Source organism: Xyrauchen texanus, chromosome 8, assembly GCF_025860055.1.
Source record: "Xyrauchen texanus isolate HMW12.3.18 chromosome 8, RBS_HiC_50CHRs, whole genome shotgun sequence".
Taxonomy (NCBI): Eukaryota; Metazoa; Chordata; class Actinopteri; order Cypriniformes; family Catostomidae; genus Xyrauchen; species Xyrauchen texanus.
Genome location: NC_068283.1, coordinates 34,007,271 through 34,019,337, shown reverse-complemented (window position 1 = coordinate 34,019,337; position 12,067 = coordinate 34,007,271). Strand labels below are relative to the sequence as shown.

Genomic DNA, 12,067 nt, shown 5'->3' with positions numbered 1-12,067 from the left:
ATCGGTGCATTTCTGGATCAGGCGACACGCGTGCATTTATTGAGTCCTTGTTCGAGTCGATCCTGTTCGGTTCATTTGGATTTTGAGACTTGCTTTCCGCATTTTCAGCATTGAAGATCCACACGTAACTGAAAGGCAAGGCAGGCAGCTACCACTAGATGGCAGTCGCAGAATTAAAGAGTTGGCCTGCCCTGGTTTGAGAACAGGTGATAATGGACATTATTCGCATTCTCCCGAAGAACCTTTAAAACATGGATAATACCATTTTAAACCAACAAGCTGGTTGGGTAAGTAAAACTAATATCTTTTTTTTTTCTTTTTTTCTTTTATTGCATACTGAAAAAAAAAAGCAACTTCCTATAGACTAGCAAGTTAAAAACAATGTACATTTGATATATTTGACATTTGATGAGATATTAACAAAAAAATGTTGGCTCTTCATTATGTATGTTATATTATGGTTTAGAGTGCGAGCTGATCAGGGAGGAGAGAATGTTGGCGTGGCTCGTCTGATGTTTTCTGTACTTGGGCCAGACAGTAACTGCTTTATAACAGGCAAAAGTGTGCACAATCAGAGGCAAGATAGATTAATCTAAGATTGTTTAAATGTCTTTAACTACTACTTGAAAGACTTGTAATGTAATTATTTTTTGTAATTTGTCTTTTTTTAAATGAAGAGTAGAGAGACTCTGGCGTGATCTCTGGATGGGAGTCACCAGCGTGTTCTACCAAATCTTGCACACACTAGAGGAACAGGACATGCTGGATTTGAGCAGCACTCTTCACCTGTTTTGCTGCCATTATGTATTTTTGCACGGACTGCAAGCAAACCTCAATGTGTTCCGTGAGGGATGGGATAACCACCCATTGAGAACGGAGCAAAACCTCTCACCATTCACTACTAAAGGAGTCAATGGGTCAGGGTGCCACCAACTGTTTGATAACCAAAATTCTTTAAAATATCTTCTTTTTTGTTCAACAAAAGAAAAACTCATACAGGTTTGGAACACTTGAGGGTGAGTAAATTACTAAATTAAAATTTTTGGGTGAACTATCCCTGTAAAATTATATTTTCTTTGTTTAACTGCTTCAGTAACTCTGGGTTGTCAATGGGATTTTCCATCTGACCAACCACCCACAGTTGGTTTGGTGAGAGGTTTTGCTCTGTTCTCAATGGGTGGTTATCCCATCCCTCACGGAACACATTGAGGTTTGCTTGCAGTCGGGGCAAAAATACATAATGGCAGCAAAACAGGTGAAGAGTGCTGCTCAAATCCAGCATGTCCTGTTCCTCTAGTGTGTGCAAGATTTGGTAGAACACGCTGGTGACTCCCATCCAGAGATCACGCCAGAGTCTCTCTACTCTTCATTTAAAAAAAGACAAATTACAAAAAATAATTACATTACAAGTCTTTCAAGTAGTAGTTAAAGACATTTAAACAATCTTAGATTACTCTATCTTGCCTCTGATTGTGCACACTTTTGCCTCCTATAAAGCAGTTACTGTCTGGCCCAAGTACAGAAAACATCAGACGAGCCACGCCAACATTCTCTCCTCCCTGATCAGCTCGCACTCTAAACCATAATATAACATACATAATGAAGAGCCAACATTTTTTTGTTAATATCTCATCAAATGTCAAATATATCAAATGTACATTGTTTTTAACTTGCTAGTCTATATGAAGTTGCTTTTTTTTTTCAGTATGCAATAAAAGAAAAAAAGAAAAAAAAGATATTAGTTTTACTTACCCAACCAGCTTGTTGGTTTAAAATGGTATTATCCATGTTTTAAAGGTTCTTCGGGAGAATGCGAACAATGTCCATTATCACCTGTTCTCAAACCAGGGCAGGCCAACTCTTTAATTCTGCGACTGCCATCTAGTGGTAGCTGCCTGCCTTGCCTTTCAGTTACGTGTGGATCGTCAATGCTGAAAATGCGGAAAGCAAGTCTCAAAATCCAAATGAACTGAACAGGATCGACTCGAACAAGGAATCAATAAATGCACGCGTGTCGCCTGATCCAGAAATGCACGGATTCCTTTTTGCACGCAGAAATTGTCACACTTTAATACAAAGCAGAACATTTATACTCACAAACATGAGTTTATTTGTACAAATTGCTGCACATTTGTGTAATTCTTAATTCTACAGACACCGGTTGAAAAGCATTTGTTTCATTGCATAGTGACACACATTTACGAATCGTGTTCACTTTAATGAATAGCACTGGCTTGTTCGTTAGTTGTGTGTGTGTATGTGTGGGTGGAATGCTGTAAACTGCGAAAAGGAAGTCTCAAAATCCAAATGACCCGAACACGATCGATTCGAACAAGATGTCAATAAATGCAAGCGTGTCTTCTGATCCACAAATGCACGGATTCATTTTCGCATGAGCAATTTTTGATTTATTAATGTAGAACAGAACATGTTTATTTGCAAATATGTCTGTATTTGTACAAATCGCTGCACAATCATTCAATCCCGAATTCCACAGATTCAAATCAAATGGCATTTGTTTGTTGTTAGTAAAATACATTCACAACATTTATCTAGTACATGCATATTTGTGTGTGCATTCATTAATCATATTGAGATTAAAATCATTCCATATTAGTGGGGTTAAATGTTTTTTTTGTTATTTATATTAATCAATAAAAAAATTTAATCTGAAAATTAACCAAATAGCTTTCAGCTGTGTTTTATATAATGACAAGTGATTTTCTAGTACCAAATTAGCAATTTAGCATGATTACTCAAGGATAAGGTGTTGGAGTGATGGCTGCTGGAAATGGGGCCTGTCTAGATTTGATCAAAAATGACTTTTAAATTGTGATGGTGCTGTTCTTTTACATCAGTAATGTCCTGTACTTTGTGAAATGTTGAATAAAAGTACCAATTCCTTTCCAACACAGCAAAATCTGTACATTATTCCAAACGCGTGCGTGTGCGTGCAAAGTAAATACACCCCCTGGTACGTACTCCCTTTAAAAACATACCAAAATGTTCTGCCTGTTTTGTCAGGTTTAGCCAACTTCTGGGGACAAATTTGACCACAAACTATAGCTATACCATATTTATTCCAAACAATATTTCTTCCTCTTAAATGAGAAGGTATAAAAATGAGTTCATTAAATGTCACGAGAGAGGAGATATCATGTCATCAGGCTTTTTGAAAACACACATATGCACATATTTATATCTATTTTCTTGGCTGATCATCAAAATCTCCAGAATCTGCACATTGTATCAGTTCCTTTTCAGAAGCTAGCAAAACACATCAAGTATTAGGCACAACATTAAAGGGATAGTTCAACCAATAATGAAAATTCTTCATTTACTCACCCTCTTCCCATTCCAGATATGTATGACTTTCTTCTACTGAACGCAATCGAAGACTTTTAGAAGTATTTCCCAACATTTTAGGTCTGCACAATGTAAATGAAAGGGTGCCATATTTTTGAAGCTCCAAAATCCACATAAGGGCAAAATAAAAGTACTCCAGATAACTCTGGTGGTTAAATCCATGTATTCTCAAGTGATTTGATAGATGTGGGTGAGAAACAGATCAATATTTAAGTCCTTTTACTTTGTCATTCTCCTTTTTGTGATTCACATCCTTCATGCATATCGCCCCCTACTGGGCAGGGAGGAGATTTTAACTGTTTCTGACCGACACCTATCATAATGTGTCTGAATACATGGACTTAACCACTGGAATCATATGGATTACATTTATGCTATGTGAATTTTGGAGTTTCAAATGTATTTTTCAAAAAAAGTTATTTCCTTTTAAAACGCTTAGTTCAAGCAAAGTTTAAACTCATGTTTTAGCACAGCGATTGATTGTCAGGCGAGGGGTGGTGTTTCGCTGCTGCTGTTGTGATGCATATAGGACGGATTAGCGTTTACACCTCAAATGTGTGATGCGTCAGGTGCATTTTTGACCACATACTTATGTGGTTTTTGTGATCTGATCAGAAAACATTGTAGACCCTGTTTAGACCTGTGTTTAGCACTGACCACATGTCATCCAGTCTCCAAAAATGCATCTTAATACCAGGTGGAAACAGGGTCACAGTGCTGAGATATTCTTCTAAATATCTTAGTTTGAGTTCTGCAGAAGAAATAAAGTCAAACACATCTGGGATGGCATGAGGGTGTGGAAATCATTTTTGGGTTAACATCCCTAAAAGTCATGACGTAACATAACAATGGAGTATTAAGGCAGAGTAAACAACTGCCAATAGTAACACAGTACCTGCTTTATAAGCTCCCAGAAATAGGCCTTTATTGAAGGGCATCTGTCTGTGTTTAGTATGCTCTAGAGCGACTGAAGGTGATGTGTGAGGATGCTCTGTGCACCAGTCTGTCTGTGGAAAATGCAGCAGAGATTCTGATCTTGGCCGACCTACACAGCGCTGACCAGCTCAAGACACAGGCCGTCGACTTCATCAACTAGTAAGTAACCTCTCTGGACCGATCACTTCTTTCCTTCACTCAAGCCCCTCCCTCTAGACATAAAAGGGCGCCATAGGTCAAGGTTTGGATTTACTTGGTCCCCCGCTGTTAGATGCTGTAACTACACCATTAAGAGGGCAAGTAGCATGTATTTCAGCAAAATAAAATGCTGTATTTGGGTGATTCTCATGGAACCGTTTAAGACAATGTCCTGATCCTATTTCACTATGATTGATTCTGACAATTCAAGTTGCTGTACTTGTGAGGGTGGTCTTATTTACAGTACCACATCCTTTCAGGCTTCCTAGTATTACTGCCAAACCTTATTTGAGTCCTTTAACTTTACTGTTATATGTCCTCTTGTTGTCCCTGATGAACTTCAATCACCCTGTCTTTCCTCTCCATACTCCTCTTTCATTCCATTTTGTTGATTTTTACTAGCTTGTTCAGTCTCTCTTTCTCGCTGGCTTTACTGAACTGTGTAATTTTGAGTTCATTTTGTGGATGGCAGTTACTTGGCTGGCGTGAAACTGGACTGTGGCCATCTCATTTCAGCTCGCTCTCTTGCCATCTCTATACAAAACGCCCACCACCAGAACAACAGCAGAGACAGAGGGAGATCAATAACAAGGGCAATGCAGAAAATAAACACATGCACAAATGCACTCCTCCCTCAAAATGATGCGTCCTCTCTGTCCTTCTTTCCTGCATTCATGTGTGCCGCTTATGTTATTGGTTTATGTGCCCATCCTTCTCTACTTAACGGCTTATTGTCGCACATTGCAGTTTAGTGTCAGAGCAGAGAAGTTTTCCCACTGTGCCAGACTATTGTGTCCAGACATCACAGAACAATGTCTGCATGCAGGAATATCCCCACTGTTTAGAAACATGAAAAAGAATCTGGCATTGCCATTTTAAAAGTTGCAATTTGGTAGCAGGTTTGAAAATCAGTAATTGTGATTAGAAATCGGAGCATTGGATTAATTGTTGGGTGAAATTCACAAAACCTGTCAAGAACATTTCCAGGTTGCATTTCAGCACACAAAACAGCAATTGTGTTTTGCATAAAGCAAAGTTTGTTTTTTTTGTTTTTTTTAGATTAAGATTTTTGCATTGTGCCCATCACCATTAAGCACATTTCTCCCATGAATTCTTAATACTGTAATATTTTTCATATGTTTTGCTTTCGAGAATTTTGTAATTACCACTATTCTCAAAAGTGATTGTCATTAAATTTACATCTTTATAAAAATGATATATATATATATTCAGGAATATACTGTATATACGTTATAAACTGATCAGCCACAACATTATAACCACCTGCCTAATATTGTGTGGGCCAAAACAGTGCCAACCCGCATCTCAGAATAGCATTCTGTGATTATATTCTTCTCACCACAATGGTACAGAGCGGTTATTTGAGTGACCGTAGACCTTGTCAGTTCGAACCAGTCTGGCCATTCTCTTTTGACCTCTCAACAAGGCATTTTCATCCACAGAACTTCCACTCAATGGATGTTTTTTTTTGTTTTTGGCACCATTCAGAGTAAATTCTAGAGACTGCTGTGTGTGAAAATACCAGGAGATCAACAGTTACAGAAATATTCAAACCAGCCCGTCTGGCACCAACAATCATGCCACGGTCCAAATCATTGAAATCACATTTTTCCCCATTCTGATGGTTGATGTGATCATGACCTGTGAATATATATATATATATATATATATATATATATATATATATATATATATATATATATATATATATATATATATATATATATATATATATATATAAAAAAATTTAAACCATTTAATTTTTTTATCAAAATATATATTTCATGATTTGATTGTAAATAATTTGGCCGCCTTATATAAAAAAAAATTCCAGGTGATGCCAAGGTGAAATTAGTCCTGGACTCATAACATTCATCCAGTCAGCATGCATGCTTCATACACACTGAGCCATAGTGCTCATGACAAACACTCATTGAGTTATGCATCATATCCTGATTCCATTCCCATCATATGTCCCCTTTCATCCATAAAATAGCAAAGAGTCCCAAAAAGAATGAAAAGTAGTAAATTAAATGCAATTATACCAGTGAAAGTGATTAATCTCAAGGAAGCACTTTCCAATGAACTTTTGAAAGGTTAATCAAGTTTTTTCCCATGCCTTCCCCAGACACGTTTACAAACAAAAAGCTTTTTTGTAAGGGTTTGAAAGCTGTTTTTCATAGTTTTTTGTTTATTTTATTTATTTATTTATTTTTTTCCTCCGTTTACTTATGTTGGAAGGCTTGTGCTTGTAACCTGTTTTTTTGTGGCTGGTGACCGCGCAGTGACCTTTTGCATTGGGGAAAGTGGCATGGGCATCTGCCCGCAAGCCGTTCTGTCGACACGGGGAGCAAGTGCTGCAATTAATGCCAAGCGTTTGGGGGCAACAGCATAGTGGGGTTAGAGAGAGGTCAGTGTCTCTCCCACACAAACACACACTGAGTAAATGTCGTTAAAGGCCATTTTTTGGTGTGCGTGATAGTGCAGTGTGAATGCCCTCGGGGTGCTGAGCTCAGCGAATATGGGAGGAGGGGATCTTCTGAGGTTTCAGGTGCTTCTGAATTGTGTTCATGTTTCTTACAGGATTTTGTTTTGCAGTGGAGGGAGGTCATCGGTTCCTTCAAAAAGAAGAATTATTTTGTTGTTTAGTATTTATGTCAACAAAACTAGTTTCACGCTATCCTTATAAATTAGCAGTTGTACGTTGCTTTTAAAAGGTACTTATAGCAGTTATTGGCTGTTATATTGTTATCATCCAGTAAAGTTTTAAAACTGCAGTAAGGGCTGTCACGATTATGAAATTTGGATGACGATTAATGGTCATACAAATAATTGAGATAATGACACTTAATTGTCTGTTTTAGGGCTTTCACGATTAGTTGTTTTTGATATTAATTTTGATATTAAGTTAGGTGTAATTTAAGGACTCAAATATTTATATTTGACTTGGAATCCTATAATATTGTAGGGAAATAGGATCTCCTTTTAGGCTTTATAAATATTGCACAATATTGCATAATAGAGGGCATCTTGGGGTGGAAATCTGCAGTGACATGTAGAGAAAGACCAATATATTGGTTTTACTGATTAATCGGGACGATAGTTGGAACTATCGTTAAAGGCAAAAATGTATGCTATAGTTGGCGATAGATTTTTATAATTTCATCATTTCAAATTAAGTGTCCCTGGTGTGTTTTGGGCTTGTTTATACTTAAAGTCCTGCGTTATGCACCAATCTTAATTGTGGTTGAATAATAGACAGCATCTCGAATTGTATTTATTTAGGAGTCTTTGTCTGTGCTCGTCATAGTAAGGTTTGTTTGACATTCTATAAATTTGTTTTCTAAAACCACTGGCGGTTAATCAGTTATCGGCCTTTCCCACCACCTCAATTATCGGTTTTGGCAAAATCCACTATCAGTCAACCTTTAGTTACATGTCGATACAATAATATATCAATATGTGGGTCACAATACGATAATATTGTGATCTGTGATCTCAATCTTGACTTTAAATCCCGTCTTTCTTATTCAACTTCATTGGCCTTTTTAAAACTTTTGATTTGCAGTTATATTCTTGGATTTTTATGATTTGTATTTTGGTCTGCATTAACCTAATGCTTCAGTTTTGTCTTTTCACAGACTTGATATGAGTGGTGTTGAATCTTTTTGTCACAAAAAATCAATGTGAAAAATTTAACTATATATATTTACTGTACTGTGAAGCAAATTCAGCAATAATAGACATGTAACCCTGTCTCAATGTCTCTCTCTTTCTCTCTCTCTCTCTCTCTCTCTCTCTCTCTCCTCTCTCCTTCTCTCTCTCTCTCTCAGCCATGCATCAGATGTGATGGAAACCTCCGGCTGGAAGTCCATGGTGGCGTCTCATCCCCACCTGGTTGCTGAGGCATACCGCTCCCTGGCCTCTGCCCAGTGCCCTTTCCTGGGCCCTCCTCGCAAACGCCTCAAACAGTCTTAGTGCCATTCTTTACCGTAACCCAACCCCCACACCTACAATCACACTCACACAACTGCCTACAAGGGGGTGCTATTTTAGATTTACATCCCCCTAGCTCTGACCCTTTAGATGCCTAAAACCAGCTCTTGATCTGCCCCTCCCTTCCACGTTATCCAGACAGACCCCTCCAGAGCGCCAAGCACCCTCTTGTTGCTAAGTTCCTTACAGTCGGGGAGTTTGAAGGCTGCAACAGGGTAATCCCTCAACAAAACTTGGCTAACCTCTGCACCGACTGTCTGTCCAGAAGAGAAATGTGATTGTTGTTGCAGAACTGGGTTGGCGCTCATGAGCATGGACAGATGAATCAAAGTTAAGGACAATATAGGACTGAAGCCTTTGGTCAGGCACGTAAACATGAGATAAATTGTTGAAGCGGAACTTTTTTACACAGGCCCTTCTACTGGCGCTACCATGTGCTATCCTTCAGTGTGTGAACTGGTTCTCCATCTCTGCTTCATACCTTGTTCAAAAATGCTCAGTCTATAGATATTTCCCTTAACAGTCATGGATTGAGGGAATTTTATTTGGATTGAGTATTAAAAAGAAATCGAGGACAAACTCCATTAATGTCGCAAAATAACTTTTTAATAGGTAGCATGTGTCCTCGTAATGATGACATTAGCATTGAGTAGATTCCTGTGTGACTGTGTGACTTTTTCCAGAACTGTCCTCTGTTTCTAGAGAAAAATCAACATAAAACTTGTCACCATAATGAACTTTGGCCCAAGAGCTATCCTGGATTCTGAATGGAGAAGAATTTAAGATGGACTTCCAATGATTTGGTCTCCTATTACAGGAAAAATTAATGGACAGATCCGGCAAGGAGTTTACAAATGGGGAAATGCTCATCAACTTTTTTATTTTTTCTTGTGATGTTTATTTGAGATTTTTCTTCCTTGTAGCACTTGTGTATTGAATCCAGGCTTTCTGTATGAAACAAATGCAAAAAAAAAAAAAAAACTTGGCTGTGTTTGAGTTCTTTTGTTCTTGAACAGACATAACGTATTGTTTGTTTTTTAGTTATATCTTAACTGTGATCCTGCTTATTGCTGATTCAATTTTTCTGTTTGGTCTCAGTCATGGATTACACAAATCTGGAGCTTTTGCTGGAACGGAGAATCAGCTTTTACAAAACAAAAAAAGCCTGTCCATCAGACAGCATAGAGGCCAATCTTTGTTTCTTTAAAAAGATAATGCAGAAATGTTGTACTGGACTTGGTCCAAATCTTGTTTAAAAAAAAAAATCAGAAAATCAAACAATAATTGCTGCAAATCCTTAAATTAGGAGACAAGTTTACAAACGTTAATACGATTGTCATAAAATGTCATTATTAAAATGTGGACTGTGTTGTTCGGTGGCAACACATTTTTTGTTAAATAATTGTTTGATAGGTAGAGTTAAGCTGGGTTGTTAAGTCAGAGTATTTCTTTATAAAAGTGACTATAGATCGCTTCCATTATAATGAATGAAACTGATCAAATAATTTAATTTAATAATTTAGCAGACGCTTTTTTCCAAACGACTTACAAATAAGAGACAAAACATGCAATTTGTCACACAAAAGTCAACAATATCTGCGGCATCAAACTGCCAAGATCTCAAAGTAGCTTGAGTAGTATAAAAGCTAGCATAGAAGTAAGAGACAGGCATGGAATGTTTATTTATTTATTGAAATCAAGTCACACGCTTGCAGCATTAACATCTTCATTGATTAAAATAAGAGCAATTCAATATTTCCAACCTTCTGAGGAAAGAATTGTAAGCATCTAAATTAAATTACACTTTCATTGCCTCTCTCTCACATAGACAAGCTCTGTATCAACACGTCTGGATTAGTCACGTAAGGTGTTTGATGTTCTTTTGAGGAAATTTGTTGATCCCGAGTCTTATTTAAAAGATCCAGTCATGACACTAAAAGTATATGCTAGTCATTCTGTTTTAACAGTTCAGTGTTATAAAAATGCCGCAACTGGAAATGCTTCAGGTCCAGACATGCGCAGTAGTGTTCTAATTCCTTTGTATTCCTTCCTATCTATTGTTTACGTCTTTCAAATGGTCTAGACTGTTTGATAGAACTTCCTATATTACACTGAATTAAAAATCATGTTGAGATATTACTCAAAATCATTAACTCAAAGGGGGTGTGTGGTTAGTCTAAAGCAGACATGGGCAACATCAGGCCTATGACATGGTTTAATGTGGCCCACGGCTCATTTATCGTAAAAGCGTTTTTATTTTTCATTGGATATTTCAAAATTATACTTATTTTGTGCAATCTGGCAGCCATGCACGACAGTGCGCTTTTTTATCTCTCGCTTTCCCCTTTGAACAAATTTAGCGATCTGTAGTGCAATATTCTGCTCAAGGAAAAGTGTTATACGGATACTCTGTGTCCATTCTTCAGGCTGCTTTTAATGTTTGGTGCTACTTTGCAGGTAAACCTTCTCAGTGATTAAAAGTAGATCTCGGCATCATTGACATGCGAGCAAAAGCAATCCGGAGATGAATATGTATATGTATTTTTATTTGTGCAATTTAGAAATGTTGAAGTCCCTTCACACCTGTATGTTATTCTAACTTGCAGTATTATTTATCATAGTCATGCAGCCCGTGTTAAGTTGTGTGCTGAAAGTCAAACCATCAAGGAGACCCACATCATGACCCTTTTAGCATGTAAACGGGCCAAGTCAAGTGGTTTTTATTGTCGTTTCAACCATTTACAGTTAGTACAGTACACAGTGAAACGAGACGACGTTCCTCCAGGATCATGGTGCTACATAAAACAACATAGGACAAACACAGAACCACATGAGACTACATAGACTAAATAACATACCTATATAAAGTGCACATGCAAACATGTGCAAAAAGTACGGGACAGTACAATAAATTACTAAAAGTGAACAGGACAATAGGCACAGTGAGAGACAGTGCAGCACCGACCAGTACACAGTAGTGCAAAAAGATGACAGTTGTAAACATAACATATATGAGAGAGTGTTCTATGCACATAGCAGTTATTGAGGTAGCAGCCAGTTATAAAGTGACAAAATTAAAGTGCAACTCAGTACACGTGGGTGTGTGTGTGTGTGTGTGTGTGTGTGTGTGTGTCAAACCAGTCTCTGAGTATTGAGGAGTCTGATGGCTTGGGTAAGAAGCTGTTACACAGTGGCCGTGAGGGCCCGAATGCTTCGGAACCTCTTGCCAGACGGCAGGAGGGTGAAGAGTATTTGTTTGGGGTCAACATAGGGTGTTTTTTGTAAATGTCTTTGATGGAGGGAAAGGGTAATATTTTAGAAAAAAATAAGTAAACTTGCACGCTTTGCCCAAACATTAAAAGTTCTATAAATTAAATTTTTAGACCCCGGATGTAGAAATTGTTAAATTGAATAATAAATTAACAGGGAAGTAGAGATGGTAAAATAAATGTATAAGCTCAGCCTTAATTTAGTATTTTAATGCCTGATAGAAAAAGTATCTATCTTTGTAGAGCAATACAATACTTTAGGCAACTGCAGAATAGTCCCA

The 12,067-nt window shown here is 37.5% G+C and overlaps 1 protein-coding gene across 1 annotated transcript in view; it reads left to right on the top strand.

Moving 5' to 3' along the window:
* LOC127647954 (speckle-type POZ protein) overlaps window positions 1-9,492 on the top strand; it is a 149,380-nt gene extending 139,888 nt beyond the window's left edge. The window contains exons 10-11 of the mRNA XM_052132488.1: window positions 4,319-4,461; window positions 8,355-9,492. Coding sequence (XP_051988448.1) covers window positions 4,319-4,461; window positions 8,355-8,499 — 288 coding nt within the window. The 3' untranslated portion in view covers window positions 8,500-9,492. The remainder of the gene's footprint in view (window positions 1-4,318; window positions 4,462-8,354) is intronic.
* Window positions 9,493-12,067: the final 2,575 nt, after the last annotated feature.